The following is a 21,473-nucleotide window of genomic DNA, read 5'->3' as shown; positions in this document are numbered from 1 at the left end:
AGTACGTGGCATTTCGAGTACTTAAAGCATTTAACCCATGATTATCCCTTAGCTGTTAATGGTAACATATGTTATGTTTTATTTTCACAAATCTACTTGACATTATTATTGTGTGGGAGAAAAAAAGTTTCCAACAGATAATTCACAGCAATATTTCTATATGATTAGTGATTTTCTTTTCTTTTTATATTTGGGAGGGAGTTTCACTGCCTTTAGAGTTACAGCTGGAGGTTAATTTTGGAAAAATGTTCTTCTAACTTTTTTTCCTTAATTCTGCTACAAGTTCTGCATTTACTGTTGCTATTATAGGTTTGCCAATGCATTACAAATCCAAGTATATAAAGTCATTCTTCTGGATTTATGCTACTGGTAACCACAAAAACAAAAAAAAATGACACTATATGTTTCTTTTAGGTAGTTATATTTTATAAAAGGTACATGGACTTTTTTCTTCATTTTGCCAGAGTGTCACTGTGCAGAAATGTTCCAACATTTCTGTTACCAAAGTTGGGAATACAAATACAAATAGGAAAATAAATTTTGTGTAAATATCTTTTCCTTTCTTACCTGACAAAAAAAATGTAGTATTAGAAAGCTGATCTACATCTGTCAAGATTGATTTGCAGTAATATTGATCAATTAATTAGTAGCTAATTAATTAGTTCAATGCATACTTATAGTAGGTGCCAAAAATATAGATTGGCGTTTTCTCAAATATTTAGATTAGATGATCATCCTACTTCAGGATGTGTTGACTTCCTTGACATTAGTTTTGAGCATTTAGATTGTGTTATAAAAACAACCTTAAGAAAGTACTTTCACTTTGTGAAAGTGATTTTTCTAAACCTGACATATATATGTAATTACCTGAGATATCTACGAGGAAAAGAGGAAAAAGAACAAAGCACTAAAATGTAGCATAAACTGAACCATAATGCTGTGAGAGTCCATATTTATGTATAGTTTAATGGAAACATCATAAAAAATTTTATAAGGTTTCATGAAGAATAAAAATGAATTACCCTTGAGGATACCTGATCAAATTTCCTTTCTTTCCATCAGGTGGGAAATTTTTTATGGTACCTGTTTGGTAATAGTAGCTACTCCATTATCATTTCAATTTATTGTTCTGGTTTAATGTTCAACTGCTCTACAATGTCAAAGTTTATATTTAACTTTTTTATATATAACTTTCTTTTTTTTTGTGAGGAGATCAGCCCTGTGCTAACATCCGCCAATCCTCCTCTCTTTTTGCTGAGGAAGACCGGCCCTGGGCTAACATCTGTGTCCATCTTCCTCCACTTTATATGGGACACCGCCACAGCATGGCGTGCCAAGCGGTGGGTCGGTGCGCACCCAGGATCCGAACCGGCGAACCCCGGGCCACCGCAGCGGAGCGCGCGCACTTAACCACTTGGGCCACCGGACCGGCCGCCTATAACTGTTTCTATACAAAGTTTATATATAACTGATTCTATACAAAAAAATTAACGTAGATAGGTCTTTCTCTATGCTAATACTTTTTTTGGATGTCATAATGATCATATTTCTAGCATTAACTTTGTTTAAAATTTTGAGACAATCTGGAGCTTTATTTCTTTTATATTTCTTATTTATATCAACAAGCTATATGCAAGCACAAAAAGTTTCTTATTTTGAAGGCGGGAAAAATGCTGGTGAAATATAAATACAAAATTATTCAGCACTGCCTAACGTTAAAATTTACGAACATAAATTATTTCTTAATTGTGGCAAGATTTCTAGTGGGTAGGCACCCTAGATAATATTATCCCTATTTTACAAAAGTTGAAACAGGCTAGGGAAATTAAATGTGTCCCCAAGGTCACATAGTCATAAATCATGGGGCTGGGATTCAAACCGAAAGAGTTTTTTTGGTTTGTTTGTTTTAAAGTTTATACATTTTTCATTTCACAACTTGTTTAACTAAAAAAGTCTGCCAGTCATTGGTATCAGGATGGGGCGGATAGTACTGTATACTTGAAAATCTATTGCATTTTACTCCCTCTGGAAAAAGCAGTGCTAACTAAAGAGGGAAAAAAAAAATCTGTCCTTCCGTGCTGTCAGCTACGAGCTGGTTCAGTGAGTAGTTTTGCAAGACTTGTTTCACTTTGTTTTGGACAAGGCGGAGACCTGTATTTCAAACAAAAGGCAGCCTATTACTAACTTCTGGTTGCTAGGTGTGGCCTCCTTCAAGTTCTATAAAATCAGAAGCCTAGGGCTCCAGTGGTAGTGTGAAACGTTCAGAGAAGAATCTCTCTTCAGTTTGTTGGAAGAAGGTGGAAAAAAAGGTAAATCTTGGTTTTCCTTTTACTTGGTTTTGGTTGTTTTGAAAACTTTTCCCATCACAGTGTTTAATGTTACTGTTTCTGTAGGATTTATGGCTAGTTGCATTTAATATGTTTTGATAAATCTTTCTGTAAAATTACATTGGGTATTTATATTTGGGGAATACAAACTGTAATGTTTTATTTAGTTAAGAAATATAATTTTAAAAATAAGGAAAGTTTGCTTAATATTGGCTTATTGTACTGTTGGTGAGTTACCATGGAAAAGAGGGAAAGAATGTGTTTTCCTCCTCCAAGTTATGAGTTTCCAAGAGCTGTGAGTGCCGGCCATGGAAATCATGATGGATGGTGGGTGCTGGTGGGGGCCAGGCGGGAAGAACAGCAATGCCAGAGGTGGGTTTCAGGGAACTGTTTTAAAATAGCAGGACTTATACAATTTATTTTCTTCTTTTGTAAGGAAAACTAAATAGATTCAGACCTCATAGTGGTAATCATGCCCTTTGTAATTAACATTTTGAAATTAACGTTATGTTTACTCATGCAGTATAAACAAATAAGAGGATCTGCTTATTAATCATTTCATGTGAAGAGGGTGTGGCCACATTCTTTTTCCTGTAGTCTCTGTGTCATAGACAGGCTTTTCAAGTGCTGGTTTGAAAACTTAAGGGGAAAGGAAATATTTCCTGGGTGGTGTCAGATAAATTATCCCTTTGGAATGCCAGTAGGGCACTCTAAAAATTATTCCACTTGGTAGTATCTTGATTTTTGAATGAGCTAATGGCCATAAAACTCCTTTAAAAAGCACCAAGCAAACCTAAAGTAGAGTTTTTACTGATGTTGGATATATGTGCAAAAGTGAGAGATTTTGAATAATAACTATATGTCTGGCTATTGCTCATTACAAATATTCCTTCCAGAATCTTTCTCTTAGCCCACTTTGAATGTTAAGTTAAATGCCCTCATATCTAATTTTTAATACTAGTTAATTAAGAAAGGTGTGTTTTTCTTGCCCTGTTTATGTCTAAAATTATGTATGGTCTTTGAAAACGTAACATTCCCCTCTGCCTGCAGGAACGTATTTTGGTAGCTGGAAGAGAAGGCACATTGCAAAATGATTCAAATGTGGTAAAACGCTGGTTTCATAATTCTGAAACGGCCTCTTCTCCAGAAGTTGTTACTACCCTGGCTCAACCACATCTGGCAGATATTCTACATTTGAGGTTGACAAAATAGTTAAAAATAACATTAAGGAAACAGCTAGTTTCTTGCTTACTAAATACTTTTTCAATCAAAAGATCTGCAAAGGTTGATTTCTGTATATGATGTTACCTTGCTGAGCTAGTTGTTTTTAATCCTCTCTAGACCCATTAATTTATGTCTTATATTTAAAATCAGAGCTAAACCAATGGACCTATTATTTTTCAGTGATAAACTCAAAGAAGTTTTTTGGAGTAAATGAGTTCCTCTTTCTGTAAAATGGGATAGATCTTTATCAGAAAGATCAGAATAGATACAATTTATGTAATACTTTCTTTCACTATGCTAATTTTATCCACCTCCATCCACTTGAGGTGGAATTTAAGATTGGCACTTCAGAGATATGTTAGATCTTAGATATTACTTATTGCAACACTCATTTTTATGAATGAAGACCCTCTGGAGAAGTTAAATGTTTTCTTGTGATTACAGAGTCAGTTAAAGAGAATCAAAATAGGGATTAGAACTCTTCAGTTCTTATTTTTATATCCTATAGTTGTGGGTAGAAAATATTTGTCAAATTAGTATGGATATGTTTCCTAAATAATCAGCTCTGATGCACTATTTATTTATTCAGTAATGCTTATTAGCATACTAAACACTATGCATTTTGCCAGGGGTTAGAGGTCCACAATGAGTAGTAGATTAGCATTGCCCTTGTGGAATGTTGCCAGGGAACATAGATAATAGAAAGTGATGATACAGAATGATAGGGGCTAGTGTAGGGGTAAAGGCAGGATGCTTTGGGAGAGCACAGAAAGTCATCCAACCCAGTGTTGAACCAATGAAGGCTTTCTAGAGGATGTCATGAGGCCTATGCTGAGTCTTCTCTTAGAAGTAACAGTTAGGCAAAGGGAAGTGGACGTGGAGCAGGAAATAGCGTTGCAGGCAAAGGGAACACCCTAACCAGAGGCCTAGAAGCAGGACATTCATGTGACTACCCTTCATAAAGTTGTTCTTCCCAGGTCATGCTATTGTGCAGTCTAACTGCCTTCTCTCACACAGGTAGGTGTGGGAAGGGCTTGTGAAATACATATTCGAGGAAAAAACTGAGCATCAGCCCAAGCATTGAAAAATAAACTGCCTAGGGCTGGGGTGAAACCTGCCACAGTCTCCATGAGTTAACCATTAATAAATTTGATTCTCAAGTGTGAGCTATTAAAAATAACATTGATCTTGGTCACTAGTTTAAAAGAATCTACAGTACTTTGGAATCAGAAGGCATGGTTTTATTTATGCCTTGATGCTTGCCACTAATATCTAGAAAACTGCCAGAAAATTACACTCTGTTTTCCCAGGTAGAAAATGGGGACAATGGTGTTGTCCTATGCGAGGATTAATTGCTGCTGTTATCCTTGTAGAACTCTGATTGTTCCAGCTTGTCACCAGGAATGCATGATAGACAAACTTGCCTTCCTCTGTTACACGTTCTGAAAGGAGCCTTTCATGGAGCTGACAGAGATAGAAATTGAGATTTAAAAAAAGTTAGACTTTTCTTTTGCAATAATTTCAAACCCTCATAGAAGTTGCAAAAATATTGCACAGAATTACCATATACTTTTTACCCAGATTCTACAATTGTCAACATTTCACCACATTTGCTTTATCATTAATTCTTCCTCTTGCCCCTTCCACTCATGACTTTTGAGAGAACACTGAAAATATGATGTCCCTATGCCTCTAAATACTTCTATCTGTGTATATTAAAAAATAAAGGACACAACTATACTGCAGTTTTAAAAAATCAGGAAATTAACTTTGATACCGCAAGACTTAGTGTTCACAAATTGTTGAGTAGTGCAATTGCTAATGCACCATTTCTGGAATACCTTTATCTTACAGCTTAGTAAGCATGGATGCCTCTCTGTTTAACACCTTGGACACATTTTTTTTGTATATTTACCTTCTTTAATTCCTTGCTGCATAGGATGAAGAGAGCTCTCTGATGACACATAAATATACAAAAAATGCTCATCTTTAGAAAGCTACACATTTATCCACAGATAACCTGAAAATGGTGCATGCTCACAAAAAGATGATTAATTAGAAGAACTGTGGAATATTATTAATTTCCATATAGGTCAGCCTAGGTATAAATGGCTAATTTCATCTTCAAATTAGACGATGTTAAGGACTGAGATAAACTTGGTTTTGGAGCTCATTGGTAGCCAGATTAAACATATATTGAGCCAAGGTAAGGTAATAAAATAAGCTCTTAAATACTTTGTGCAAGCTCTAAACATTGCAACTAAAAAGAAAAACAGAAAAAAGAAAACCTTTTGTGAACTCAGAGAGTTATTTAAATTATTTTTATTGACTGTACAATTCTATTTTCTAAACCAGACCTGACATTTGTAAAATGTTTGGCAGTCTATAAAACATGTTTGCATGCATTACTTATTTATAGTTAAGCAAGTGATACCTTCAAATTATTGAATGGGTTTTATCAAGTACAAGATGCCGGTTTTCATGCAGAGGATAGGCACTGAACAGACAGAATGGTTTAGCAATACAATTTGGCCAAAATATTTTTGCTGTGGTATTTGTAAGGTGTGTTGCAACCATTAAGAGGTTCTGTTAGTACATGTAGTTGACTTTTGAGCACTTAACTAGCAGTACATGATAAAATCTATTTCCTTTAGTGCAATTTCTTACATCCTGCCACAATCCTTGTATCTTTAAGCTTTGCTAAAAGCTAGTAGATATAATTTGGCTGAATCAAGATTACGTTTTCCTCTAATTGCTTTCCTGAGACAGATTCTGTTCAACCTCTTTTCTTTTCCAGACCATGCTTTCAGGCAAATTACTTCAGACTAAAATCTAGAACTCAGAGGATATGTTACAAAGCTGTCTCCTCTATGGACATTGTTGTGTCAAATAAATTATTCAATCCTTTTACTTTTGATATTTTGTGTTATGCAATTAATAGAGTGATATCATTTTCCTAGGCTTTCTCAAGTTTATTTTGTAAAGAAATTGATGTATTATATAAGCAGTTTTTAGAAGTGAAAAAAATGAGTGAAGTACAGTAAAGTTTTCATAAAATTTACTTTGAAGTTATTAGACTCATTTTTAAAATTATATTTGACAATATCCTTAATCTCTTCTTTGATCTCTTTTGAAGTTTTTATTTTCTAATTAAAAAGAGTGAAATATTGGAACACATACTTCTATAACCCATGGAAAAGTACTTTGCTAAGTGACTGATCATATCACTCATTTTGAGGATTCTACTTTATGAAGGGCATGGATGAGATGATAAAAATGGAAATTTCAAATACCTGAAACTTTGCCAGAAATTGCTGAAAGTTTTGGATGTGCTGATTAAGCAACAGGAAAATGAAAGGCCACATGCCAACAGAAATCACACCAGATTATGACTGTAATGGCAACGAAAACCTTGTGCAAAATTGCACATCATGACTTTACCTTAGGAAACAACTTCGAATGTACCAGTTACCGGGGAAAGAGATTAAATGAGTGCACAATATATTGGTTCTTCTCAAGGATGACAGAATAGTAATTTGAACAATCCCATGATAATTAAGTGGAGAGAGTGTCTGCTTTGGCTATTATTTCCCTCATGTATTTCATCTCATTACTTGGAAGTGGAGTTAATTTTCAGCAGGTGTGGATTGAAATACTTTGTCTGAACATGTTGTTAAGGAATCAGGTTATGGGCTTTACTCCTCATGAGTCATTTAGCTTCATATCAAAAATTTAAAACTTTGGAGACTTTCCTTCCAATCTTCCTCACATGTATTCATGAAAGTAGTTTCCAGAGGGATCAACAAAAGAGCATGGAGAGATAGATCAGTCTAGACCTTGAGCATGGGCTCCTAAAAATATCTCACCAGACAAAAAGGATCAGTGATGATTTCTTTTGTGGATAGAACAGAGAATACATTAATTTTTATCATACTTCAGATTTTAAAAATATTACATGGTTTATTACATAAAACTATTGCTAACCTATGATAGCAATTCAAGAAATTTTCTTTAAGATACAGTTTACCAAAAGAGGGCGTGCATGTCACAATTGCACCCTGATGCTTCCTGTTAGAGCAAAGAACCTGGTATAAAATAATCCTTTTCCGGGTTTTTTGTGTTGAGTGGAAAAACATGTAGAACTAGTATTTAGACAGCTCCAGTAGGAAGAGTTGTGAGTATAACAGTTACTGCAGGTGCTCAAATAATTTTCTACCAAGGAATGGAAAAGGAAACTGAATTATTTGGGGGAGAAATACCATCTGAATATCTTTTTATAGATAGAGTTTGAGTCTGAATCCACGCTGCAGATTGTCACAGATTATTTTACCTTATAAATGTAAACATTGTGCTCTTTCTCTAGCCATTACTTTTGTTCAAGCCCTTATTAATCTTACGTAGATTCTCTAGTGGCCTACTAAATGGTGTCTAGCTTCCATCTTGCCCATCTCTTAGCCATTCTGCATGATACAGGGTGAATGATCTTTCTGAAATATAAATGGAATCTTGCTGCTTTCTTTTAACAAATCCATTAATGTTTTCCCAAAGCTTTGGGGATACATTTAAACCTCTTTGTTTGGGCTTCTGTGAACATTTCTTGCCCCAGTAAACTTCTTTCAACTTCCCCAATATAACAAGCTTCTCTTGGTTTTGTTCTCTAACTTTTCTGCCAGGTTAACCTCGACTCTTCAAGAGAGGTTCAGATCAGCCAGCACGTCCTCTAAGAAGTTTCCTTAGCGTTTGTGTTTTCCTCCTGAGGGCACACACCAGCATTAAGTTCTCTGAGGCACAGGATGACTTTTCAATGTTTTTGCACCCTCAGTGCTTGACATCTAGCGGGTAGTCTGTAAATACAGAGCAATGAGGTGAATCATCAGCTCCTCCTTTCAGCCTATAGGCTTACTTGTAGAAGGTATCTGATTCCTAAAGGTTAGGACTGAATATGCCAAGAAAGAGTTGACTTTCTGAGTGGAGGCCACGGGTTTCTGTTCAAGGGTAAGACTCTCCTTTTAAAAAACTTACATCTAGTATTTTATTACGCTTCTAAGAGTAACCTTGGAAAGCAAGGTCAAGGCTACTCTATGTCTTGCGTATGTGAGAGGGTGGAGTGGTGTATATGTGTGGTGGGTTTGTGTTTCATAAAAGCACCTACCTGTTTTCTTTCCAGATACTTCTTTAAAAATGTCAATGGTATCAGAATTCCTCAAGCAGGCCTGGTTTATTGAAAACGAAGAGCAGCAATATGTTGTAAGTCAAGTGATAATAAAATAACTTAGTTAAATATTAAAATAGAAACTAAAATGAGTGAATAGACATTTCTTTCTCTCTCTTCCACAGAAAACTGTGAAAGGATCCAAAGGCGGTCCTGGGTCAGCAGTGAGCCCCTATCCCAGCTTCAACCCATCCTCGGATGTTGAAGCCTTGCATAAAGCGATCACAGTTAAAGGTAATTTTATCTCTCCAAAACAGTCCCCTCCTGGACCTTTCAGAATGGCCGTTTGAATGGCTATTGGAAAACAGACATGTGCAATGGAAAGAGACTTCTATTTCAAAGAAAAAAAGATTTATTTATCAAATGAAAATATATTTCCTTTCTCAGCACTTAGGAAACTTGGGTCAAATCAGTAGAATCTCTGCAGTAGAATCCCTGCTGCTACAAAACATAACCCTACCAGCTCATTTCTAGTAGAAACTCAATGCTGAAATCAACACCTCTGCCCAGACTTAGGGTTTGAACTAGGATTAAACACTGCAACACTGAAGGCCAGGAACAATTTCCTCTTCCTTTCTCATTCAAATTAATGGAATGTCATCTGCAGTGATTCCGTTAGACATGTAGCCTCACGTCTCTATCCTAGGCTGATATAATTTATATTTTTTAGTTTGTTAAGAACTTCCTTTGGAGCATCTTGATAATGACTCATTTTATGTCAGTTACTGATGATGAAGAGAATTGACTTTAAAAGCCTAGTTGTCCTTTACTTCCAGGTGTGGATGAAGCAACCATCATTGACATTCTAACTAAGAGAAACAATGCACAGCGTCAACAAATCAAAGCAGCATATCTCCAGGAAAAAGGAAAGGTAGGTTGGAATGGTAAATTTAGATATTTAATTTAAGTTAAATTTATGTTTAAACATGGATTATGAAGCACAGTTACCTAGTTCTTTCAGTCTCTAACCACTGTTTATCATTACAACTAAGACGGATTACAGAATTTGTTTACTTGGTTGCAATTTAATCAATTCTAGCAAATTTACTGGTTTCTACATTGATGGCCTTGGTTCCTTGCAGAAACCATGTTCTATATTGGAGACAAATGTTTAATTTGAACATGAACATTAAGATTACTATCAGTAATAAGGAACATGTTCTGATTGAAATGTGTCTTCTGCTAAAATTTAAGCTGAGATGTTTAACGTCTAAATGTAAAGTCTATACATATAATTCTACTTTACAAGAAAACCATATTTTTTATACCAAATATGGGTAATTTTTTTAAAGAGTGCAATTAGAAAACTATATAATGTCCATGTCTGATTATTGTGCTTATTTGAGCAGTGTAAACCTCAAAGATTGGAAAAATCATTAATAAATGATTTTAAAAGTATTCTTAGTACTGATTCGGTTAATACACAACCCTCTATCTTTTGAACTTTGTGATTTCTTCCCTGTGTAAAAGATTGAGAACATTGTCCTTTAGGAAATTATCAATAAATTCAGGAAAATTTCATTCTCATTACTGTAGATCTAAAAGACTAAGATAACATTCTAAATATCCAGTACCGTTTTGTATGTAAAGGGAAGGAGTTCTAAGAGATATTGGGTTTAGCAATCAGTAGTAAGAACACCCACAGGTCAGGTCATACCACATTGCTGTGTCACTTAGCATGTTACTTATTAGAAGCCCTGATTCTAATCTCTTGGATTTCTAATCTCTTCAGCCCCTGGAGGAATCTCTGAAGAAAGCCCTTACAGGTCACCTGGAGGACGTTGCTTTGGCTCTGCTAAAAACTCCAGCCCGGTTTGATGCTGATGAACTCCGTGCTGCCATGAAGGTAGATCACCTGATTTAAGCTATTAATAAACAAAAATTCAACTGAGTAAATTTAAATATCTCATTAACTTTATTCAATGATTCATGAAGGAGGCAGCGTCCCATCTAGTAAGCAGAAAGATGCTCCAAGGAGTTGTACAAAACGGAAAGTATTTATAGGTAGAAACTGGGCGGGACAAAAAGTCATTAGCAAAAGAAAAGAAAGGAGTGTTTCAGACAAGGTCCCCTTTCTTTGGGGGAAGGGTGGCAGGGGTTTTATCAGGCAGATTACCTCACTAGTGTTCATCATAAATTTCCAGACTGATTGGTTTAAGATCACATTCCTGGAAGGGGCTGGAATTGCAATTAAATCTTGGTTTGCTGTCCTGGGGTCTAGTGACTCCACCTCAGGGGGTTTCTTTTCTTCTCTTTTTAACAAAGCAAACTTCTTTCCTCAAGAGAAAGTATAGGTCAAGTTCACATATGCCTCCTATTGTATCCTCAACATCTAGTATAGGGCTTGTCAATCACTGGAAATAAATTAATAAATAAATGAATGAATAATGTTGGCATTAACAACTGTGTTATTTCCACTCTCCTCATGATGTCACTGTAGAAGTCATATATTTCACCTTTTACATTTTTGTCCAAAATATTGGCTTTAAGCCTATTTTGTTTTTAGAGAAATATAATAGACAGAGCTTATTGTAAATATTAAATATTATGAGTATTTACTAAATACTGTGGGAAAGTTACTAAATGCCAGATTCAACAAATTTTGGGACACAAAAACTAGTTGATGCTCTTGAATGAAGATTTTCCTACATTTCTTCTTTTTCAATACAGGGCCTTGGAACTGATGAAGACACTCTGATTGAAATTTTGACATCAAGAACTAACAAAGAAATCAGAGAAATTAACCGAGTCTATAGAGACGGTAAGTTTTAATGTCCAACAGTCCAAGTGCCTTAGTTGGAAAGGAAATCTGCTATACTTTTCTTAAAATTGAATGTGGATGTTAATTATGGAGGCTTTTCTACATATTAACATATTTCTTCATCGTTTGGCACATGTCTACCACATGCATACATTGTTACCAGACAGCATCCAAGTTGCTGGGTGCTGATAAGGGAGGCGATGTCCCAGCCCTCATCAAGTTTGCACTTAATAGAAAATGTCCCTCTAGGACAAATGACCCCATATTATTGTAATGGAAAATTCAACTGAAAACATCGAATTTAAAGAATTTTCTAAAAACATTTCCTATTATTCTGAGGAATTTATTTCTAAGAAATAAATAAATTTCATAGAAATGTCCCATTCTCTTTTATTTTGAAAAGATAACAAAAAAATAAAAATCTCCAAACAAAATATTCTCCATTTGTCCTTGAAAAGGTAAAGAACCAGGTGCCTATAATTCTCTGATGGAAACTAAGTTTACCATTATGAACATAAAGACTCACTTATTCTTTATCTCTAGTTAGGTCCATGGGGATGAAAGATGAGCCATGGCTCACTTTATCTATCCAGTGGAACATCTCATTTGAGTGATATGCTCAGCACTGTAGAGGGTAGATGTAACTGTGTCCTGTGCAGTGCTGGGCCTTTTACTATTTTTCTTTTCCAGTTTCCTGAGCCCCCGGCTTTACTCTTGTATGATGATGTGACATCATAGAGGATCTTTCTGCTTGATTTTCACACCAAGCACAGAGAACACAACAGCCCTTGCATATTCTTTTCAAAGCAATTTAATAAAGAAATCAGAATAAGGAAGATTTTAACCTCATTTTCTGCAATTCTTATCTCATTATGATATGTCTTAGATCCATTTATTAGTAATAATAATCAAGAATGGCATTATTAATAGTTTTTTGTTTGATAAAACAGTTTACAAAGGTAAAAGTCCTATTTCTCCATTACATCCAAGATACAGTCCAATGATAGCTTATTAAACTGCCCTGTCTTCCACTTAAATATAAATTCAGTTAATTTTTTTCTAATTCAGCATTATTTTGCATAGTTACGTAAGGGTGTTTAGATAAAGAAAAGTTTTAAATCTATATCTATATATACATACACATATTACACACATAATTAAACTATATTGTATATAATATATTTATAATTTTTAAAGTAACTAATCTGTGTTCAGGCAAGAACCTCTGATTTATTCTTTTAAATAACTCTTCTATTCATCTCATTGCTTAAATTCTGACATGTATTATTTCAGAATTAATTATTTAATAATGTATGCCTATGCAATTTATTCTTGTTAGTAAATGCTTTATGACTGTAGGTTTTCATTCACAGTATTATCTAAATTGCTTTCATTGCCCTATAGGAAATAAATTTGATGATCTAAAATTTTACTTGCTCTGAATTCTCTATTTTTATTTAAAAATGATAATATTTGAAATGTGTTCCATAAGTCATTGAACATTTGGATTGCAAATTATAAGCCAATATAGAGATGTCAGAAATTATCATCACAATTATTTATTACTAGTTTACTGCAAAATATACTGTTCTTATTTCTCAGAACTGAAGAGAGATCTGGCTAAAGACATCACCTCAGACACCTCTGGAGATTTTCAGAAGGCTTTGCTTTCTCTTGCTAAGGTATAACTCAGCTCAAGAAATGCCTGTTCTTTTATGAAGAGTAAAATCTTAGATTTTGTCTCTCTCTAGAAATGAGCAATTGACTCTCTTTTTCTCCAAGAATATTATTTATCTGATTTTAAGAGAACTAAATAAATCATGTGATTACATGTAAGAAAACAACTTACAAGAGAATGGAATTTTTTTCAGGGTGACCGATCTGAGGATTTGGGGGTGAATGATGACTTGGCTGATTCAGACGCCAGGGTAAGTGAGTACTTAAAGATACTCCTAGAGTTGACCTTGCTACCTCAAATAGATCCTAGGTTAGGTGAGGTATCACTTGATGGCCTCCACATGAAAGCAAATCTAATCTCCTCCGAGATGTCAATGACACCTAATGTTCATTCCCTGAATGACACACCTGTACTTGAACAGCCCAAGAAAGAAGAATGTGGTCTTTATGTTTTCAATACATTTCATTATTCATAAAGCCAGAGAGGACTGAAAGAGAACAATGAGAATTGGATTTGTCATTCTCAAGAATTGTTTTGTTGAGAAAATTCTGAATTTTTATTTTACCAGGTATAAGACAGGGAAAAGTAATTTTTTATTAAGTGAAGTGCAACCAGTAAGTACATCTAAGATTCTTTTAACAGTAAACATTGGAATGGTTTATAGATGTAAGTTTATATTGTAAAAGTGTTACAGCAATGATGTTATAATTATTAAAAAATTATAGCATATTTACTTTCAAGTATATTGTTACATACAGTTTCAGTGAGGTTGCTGGATGTTTATACAGCAGTCCATTGGCAACATTAGAAAACTCCTGCCATTTTAGGGTCTGGAATTTCTGTTAAAAAAAAAGGAGGGCCTGCCCCGTGGCTTAGCGGTTAAGTGCACGTGCTCCACTACTGGCGGCCTGGGTTCTGATCCTGGGCGTGCACCGTCGCACCACTTCTCCAGCCATGCTGAGGCCGCGTCCCACATACAGCAACTAGCAGGATGTGCAACTATGACATACAACTATCTACTGGGGCTTTGGGGGAAAAAAAAAGGAGGAGGATTGGCAATAGATGTTAGCTCAGAGCCAGTCTTCCTCAGCAAAAAGAGGAGGATTAGCATGGATGTTAGCTCAGGGCTGATCTGCCTCAGCGGAAAAAAAAAAAAAAAAAGGAAACTATTATTTGCATATGCCTTCCTCACGGGGGATAGTATTCTCTCTATAAATTCATCACAGAGAGTCAGTAAGAATAGAAACACATTTGTCCACCCCAGCTCCCTTCACAGTGTCAGTACGTTATCTTGCACAAAATAGGCACTCATTAACTTTTTGTTGAATAAATGCATACATATCAGTTCAGTTTGCTTGAAAAGTCTAAAATAACTTCTTATGTTCATTGGAAGTTTGACCATTTTAACAGAAATCGTGCAAGCATATCAATGAACAAAAGCTAGCATTTGAATAATTGCCCATAATAAAAAATTATTCTTATTTGCTTTGATATTTCTGAATTTGCTTTCCATCGTAAGACTCTCAGGGCTCTTAGATATATATTTATGGCAGCTACATGGATTAGTATGACCCTGGAGGATGATGGTAATTAACATTTCAAAGTTAACAGAGGCTGCTTGTGATAATAAGTCAGGGATTATCTTTTTCATTTACAGAAGAGGGAAATCTGGAGTTTAATAAGGTTAAATTAGTTATCCAAGATTACAGAGCTATCAAGTTGTGGAGTCCGAATTGGTTGCAGAGTCAGAATTTGAATCCAGAAATTCCAACATCAAAATTCAAGATCTGGGTTATGGTTAGAATTATTGATTTATTCGTACCATTTGCTGATAATTACTTTTGAACAATTAAGAGTAAAAAAAAATTTTTTAGTGTCTCTTGGAGTTGTCTTGATCTAGAGCATAATCTTAAAGCAATTTAATTCAACAAACATTTATTCTGCAAACATATAGTGAGTCTCCAATGTTGGCGAGGCACCTTGAGAGATACTGTGGAAGATACAAACAAAATAGGTCCCTGTCTTTAAGGAACTTGCAGTCTTAGCATTGCCTACTCTGATCGTATAGGACACAAAGCAGCTGCCTAGAAAGAAAATCTTTGAAGAGATCTAACATTCTTGTGGAGATATCAAGTCAGCAAATAGTCAAGTGTTTATTTTTGTGTGTCTTGACAGGCCTTATTTGAGGCAGGAGAAAGGAGAAAAGGGACAGATGTGAATGTGTTCAACACCATTCTCACCACCAGAAGCTATCCCCATCTTCGCAGAGGTAAGAAGAAAAACAAACGTTTCCTGGAACTCGTTTATAGACGATGTAATTCTTGTTTTAGTACAAATAAGAAAAAAGAAATAGAGAAGTCTTAAGCAGCATCACTCCCATACCAAATGGATGTAGTGCTTCCTGACCCCTTACGGATATTGGAGCATTTACCCAACTTCGTACAGCCACCATTTTATAGTATTTGAAACACATTTTGTGACTTTGGCATGTAGAACATCATTTCGTTATTGTCACTATTTCTATTCCCCCCAAATATTTGGAATAAGTGTGACAAAATATAGACTACACAAACAACAGATCAAATGAAATTGCAATGAAGAAAAACAAACAAAAAAAAGGCTAAGTGACAAAAAGAGTACATAGATGTTCCTAAAACAAAAACCAAGAGTTCTTACCTTTGAGCACAGGATTTAACTCTCAGCCTCCTGGAAGCCAAAGCAAAGGAAAGTCGTGATCATTACCTAAAATTCATTATCTTATAATAGCAGACTGATTTCTCATGTTAAAATTGAGAGAAATTTGCTACACAGATTTTTATCTAGGGGAAGATCCATTTGCTATGGCACTTAGCTCTGAACTAGTAAGTGTCATGGTTGTCAATCACAGGCCATTTCTAATAAACATCAACACTGGCAAAAATTTCCCCAAAATATACAGGAGCATCAAAATAGTCATGTCAGTTACATTCCTAGGAGAAGATGAAGTACCCAAAATATGCCCAGCTGAGTAATTTGCTTTCGAATGTGTTTTGAAGTTCAGTCATCCCAAGGAATGTTTTGAGTCAGTTCCCTGATTTTGCTAATGTTTGCTAAAGAATAGGATATTTTGTACATCTCTTAGTTTAAACTCAATATTCAGTGTTTCAGAAGTACACCAAGTACAGCAAGCATGACATGAACAAAGTGGTGGAGTTGGAGATGAAAGGGGATGTCGAGAACTGCTTCACAACTATTGGTATGTGGTCCTGGAGGAGGACGAGTTTTCTAACTTGAAACTGCATCTTCAATGCTGTCCTATAATTTAAAAAGCAAACTAAAACCAAACAAAAAACCCTCAGATATAGTTCATCTATGTTTCAGATAGAGGCAACATGTAAGATAATGGCAATGAAAATTTAGATAAAGGTATACAATGACCTTCTTAATAATAACAGATATTATTCCCTTTTTCAGAAAGCTAGGCAGCTGGAAAATAATTACTGAGCGCCTACTTATGCCAAGCGATGTACCAGGCAGGAGAAAAGTCAGAATGGTCATTAAGAGCATGGGATTTGGAATTAGATAAATGCAGATTCAAATCTTACTCTGTCACTTGCTAATTGAATCATCTTGGACAAGTTCAGAGGGTTTGATTCTGTAGGTCTCCTGGAGCTTCTGAAAATGTCTTCAGAAGAAAAAGGTTTTAAAGGTCTCCCTTATTATTCAGTTGACCAGTCAGAGCTGGGAACGTGCATTCTAAAGCAGTGCTTGTCCAACATTACTGTGCACATCAATCCTCTGGAAATCCTCTTAAATTTTCATTCAGGAGGACCCGGGTGAGGCCTGGGACTCTGCGTTTCTAACAAGCTCCCAGTTAACGCCAATTCTTTTGCTCCACAGAGCACGTTTTGAGTAGCAAGGTAGAGAATCTTACTAACTGACACATTCGTTAATATTTTTTTTTTTTTTTTTTTGTGAGGAGATCAGCCCTGAGCTAACATCCGCCAATCCTCCTCTTTTTTTGCTGAGGAAGACGGCCCTGGGCTAACATCGGTGCCTATCCTCCTCCACTTTATATGGGACGCCGCCACAGCATGGCTTACCAAGCAGTACTTCGGTGCGCGCCCGGGATCCGAACCAGCGAACCCCGGGCCGCCGCAGCGGAGCGCGCGCACTTAACCGCTTGCGCCACCGGGCCGGCCCCCTCGTTAATATTTTATTTGATAGCTACCTTATATTTAAAGCAAATCATATTCCACTTTTTAAAAAAATTTCTTATTATAACATGAAAAAAGTATTTATTGTATGCCCACATGGCCTTTAACATCTACTGGTTTCCCCATTTCTAAGAAGAGTATACGTAGAATAGCATGAACTCTTGAAATTGCTATTGGGTGGGTTTAAGATAATAGGAGATGGTGATGTTGTCGGGGAAAGAATATTCAAAATCACCATCTAAAGAATAGCTTCTTATAAGCCATATAGCTTATATTGGGAGGGAAGTAAGGAACAGAAATAGAGAATAGAATCTTGCTGGCAAAACTATATTTCTTATTTCATTCATATGCATCTTTCTTATTTTGTGGTAAATATGTCAACTAAAGTATGCCTCTCTTGTAGTGAAGTGTGCCACAAGCAAACCAATGTTCTTTGCTGAGAAGCTTCATCAGGCCATGAAGGTAACATTCTATGTATATGTTTTGTTTAGGGGTAAAATTATCATTTGTAGAGAGAACAGAAAACCTCATATTGTTTGAAAAATCACACTTATTTTCATATCTTCCCATTAAAAAGAATCATTGTTCCTTCCAATGCAAGAGGTAACACATTTCCTTACTAGAATAAAATTCTGTTCGATTTGTGTTTTTTCACAGATAAAATAGTAAGTGAGCTTGCAGGTAATTTGTGGGTTACTCATGATGTGCATAAAACCTGAGTCAGCACAGGGAGGGTTACTACTTTTTCTTGTAATGTGTGATTTTAGTAACCTACTTCTGCTAAGGTTGAGTTTTACAATCTCCCCCTTTCTAAGTTTCGCTTGTCTTTTTTATTATTCTATCTTCCATACCATGGATTAATATGTCACTCTAAGATTTTAAAATGTCCCTCTAAGGTTACTGAAGTAGAAGGTGCTATTAAGATGTATTTGAGTCACTTCAACCACTTCACTTTAACTTGATTCTCTAGCATGCATCGTATTATATAGGAGGTGACTCTTATACGTGTATTGTGAAAAATTATTAAGTTCTCTTTTTTTTTGCCTTTGCAACTCCAAAATAAGAAAGTCTTCAGAGAGAGAGAGATCTAATCATTGAATTAACAGGAAAGAGGCCCTATGCAATGACAGGACTTGTGCCAGGATGTAGTTGGCAGTACCGTCCCCGCCCCCACGCCTGCTCTTATCTAGTGGGGTGATTAGATGGGTAATGACGAATACTTCGTATTGTAGAAGAGCAGAAGAGGAGCCTGTGCCCCAGACTTTGGAAATCAGTGTAGCATTGCTGTCAGCTAAGCTAAGACCTGATATTTGAAGAGGAATTAGCCAGGTGAGGGCAGGGGTAGAAGAGATGGAGGGATAAAGCAAGATTGGTCCAGGAGGAGGAGGTAGCATGACCCTTTCAAGATAATAAATACAGAGCGATGGTGATAGTGGAAGAAGAGGCCGTGGAATTAGGCGGGACATTGTAAGCCCAGCTAAAATGATTGCTTTTCATCCTAAAAGCAACAGAAAAACATTGAAGGGTTTTAAATAGATGAATTAGACGATCAGATTTGCAATTTAGAAAGTTCACTTTATTTGTAATTATTGAATAACTTAGGCAGACGAAAGACTGGATGGTGGACGACTAGTTAGGAGGTTGTAGAAGCTCTTACATACTGCTAATGGAGCAGTTGGGTTCTTGTCGTTTTATTACCACACTTGTGTAAAGTGCATTCATGTGTGTGTGTGTGTGTGTGTATTTTAATGTGGAGATAATTTCTCCATAGAAACTATATAGGTGAGCAAAAGAGCTTCACATTCAAACCTATATCCTGCTTTATTAAGCGTATGCTCTGAGTATGAAAGATACTTACCATCATTTGTTTTGGACAGGGTGCTGGAACTCGTGATAAGACATTGATCAGGATTATGGTTTCCCGTTCCGAAATTGACATGAATGATATTAAAGCATTCTATCAGAAGTTGTATGGTATCACTCTCTGCCAAGCCATTTTGGTATGTTATAATTTTCATAATGCTACCCCCGCAAATGACCATCATTTTTGCAGCTTCTTCAAAGAGAAAGGCTAACTTACTATGTCTGTAAAGTTCATGTGTAAGGTTAAATTGTTATATTAGGATACATAATTTATAAGTGAATTGAACTTTCACTGGTAAAATCTACCAGTGAGTTATGTACTGAAAAACTACGTGAATTTTCCAGCAGTCATGGAAATATTTAGTTTCCCATACATAAATTTAGCAATCAAAATATTTTAGTAGAGAAATATTAATAATCTTTAGTAGAGAAATATTGAAAAATAAATGATTTATTTTACAATGAACATTGATCTGTGGATTAGAAACTTATTATTTTAAATTTTTCCTTAGATTTTTTTATATGTAAAATGTATAAAATGCATGTTCAAGTTAACTTATTATAATGTTAAAAAATAAAAAAAAGAAAGACAAGTCAAGGGCTTTGAACTTACTGAAAGATAGGCAACTATTTAAATTCAATTTGTTACTTCTATTGGATAACTAAAATAAACCAAGAAAAAGTGAGAAAATCACAGGCTTATAACTTTCTCTCTGGTGAGTGAATCAGCTGTTCCTCAGGGTGATATGAAATGATATTGTGTTATGCTTACTCAATTCTGTGGCTTGTTTCATTCGTGGAAAATAATGGCTCTAATATAGAACATAATCAATTCAGAGAAGTGTACAATCTGAATCTTGAAAGCTACTGCTTTTTATATAATAATCAATTAACAAATATCAGTTAACTGCTATATTAATTATATTCTTTAATCAAGTAAATGATATTCTTAGGAAAGATCCTAGATAATTGAGGTACTGTGATGTATGTTCTGCAACTGTTAATCTACTAATACAATAATTCTTCTATAATTAAAAATACCTTATGTTGATTATGACTTCAGGTAGCATTAAATCAACTGTACTTTTTAATCAACAGGATGAAACCAAGGGAGATTATGAAAAGATCCTGGTGGCTCTCTGCGGAAGAGACTAAACATTCCTTTGATAATCTCAAGAATTTTGATCAGAAGACTTTTTAATCATTTCTTTGCATTCCATATGGTAGACAAATAGGAAAGTTTCTTCAGCAGGATTACAGTCTAGCTAACTTCTTTCTGGAAAATATAGCCTATAAATCCTTTTCATAACACAACTCTGTATGTTAGAGATAAGTTTTTTTTTTAAATATACTTACCCCAAACTATAAAACCCCATAAACAGGTTGTCCTAGTAACATTACCTGAGAAGGATGTTTATGTACCAGAAAATAAAATGATTTTATAGGACAATTGGTGTGTCATTGGTTCTTCTATTCTGATTTTCTTTGGTGTGTAATGCAGTGGTTTAATTGAATATCAAGGGACAGGAGCCTGAATCCTAAATTATAATCATTTAATGAAACAGATTTTACATATTAAATTAAAGAAAATGTTCACAGAGTTAGAAAATGGACTCCTTACATTTTATCATCTGGGTACAGATTATTGAGAGAGTGTCTCTGTAGAATAATGGATTTATTACATCAGCATTGTAACAATTGGACACTCTGCTATATTTTATGAATCCATATAAAGATGAAATGGCAACAGCAATAAAAATTTCTCACTTTTTTAAAAATGGTAGTTGCACGTTTAGTTTTCTAAGAAACTGTCAAATTTTTTTCCAGAGTGACTGTACCATTTTAACTTCTTCATAATAAATATATGAGTGATCTAGTTTCTCCACAGCCTTGCCAGCATTTGGTATTATCACTATTTTGTATTTTGGCATTGTTTATTTATTTATTTATTTATTTGTGAGGAAGATCAGCCCTGAACTAACATCCGTGCCAATCCTCCTCTTTTTGCTGAGGAAGATCAGCTCTCAGCTAACATCTATTGCCAATCCCCTTCCTTTTGTTCCCCCAAAGCCCCAATAGTAGTTGTATGTCATAGTTGCACATCCTTCTAGTTGCTGTATGTGGGACGTGGCCTCAACATGGCCAGAGAAATGGTGCGTTGGTGCACGCCCGGGATCCGAACCCGGGCCGCCAGTAGCGGAGCGCAAGCACT

The 21,473-nt window shown here is 35.4% G+C and overlaps 1 protein-coding gene across 1 annotated transcript; it reads left to right on the top strand.

Moving 5' to 3' along the window:
• The first annotated feature begins 2,209 nt into the window (after positions 1 to 2,209).
• On the top strand, positions 2,210 to 20,711 carry ANXA1 (annexin A1). The gene is made up of 13 exons (XM_058565648.1): positions 2,210 to 2,309; positions 8,719 to 8,798; positions 8,889 to 8,997; positions 9,540 to 9,634; positions 10,496 to 10,609; positions 11,434 to 11,524; positions 13,127 to 13,206; positions 13,396 to 13,452; positions 15,378 to 15,471; positions 16,342 to 16,437; positions 17,802 to 17,860; positions 19,276 to 19,398; positions 20,360 to 20,711. The coding sequence occupies exons 2-13, from the start codon at positions 8,733 to 8,735 to the stop codon at positions 20,414 to 20,416; spliced, it is 1,041 nt and encodes a 346-aa protein (XP_058421631.1). The 5' UTR covers positions 2,210 to 2,309; positions 8,719 to 8,732; the 3' UTR covers positions 20,417 to 20,711.
• The last annotated feature ends 762 nt before the right edge of the window (positions 20,712 to 21,473 follow it).

Source organism: Diceros bicornis, chromosome 22, assembly GCF_020826845.1.
Source record: "Diceros bicornis minor isolate mBicDic1 chromosome 22, mDicBic1.mat.cur, whole genome shotgun sequence".
Classification (NCBI taxonomy): Eukaryota; Metazoa; Chordata; class Mammalia; order Perissodactyla; family Rhinocerotidae; genus Diceros; species Diceros bicornis.
The sequence above is the reverse complement of the archived record's forward strand: the minus strand, read 5'-3'. Positions and strand labels throughout refer to the sequence as shown.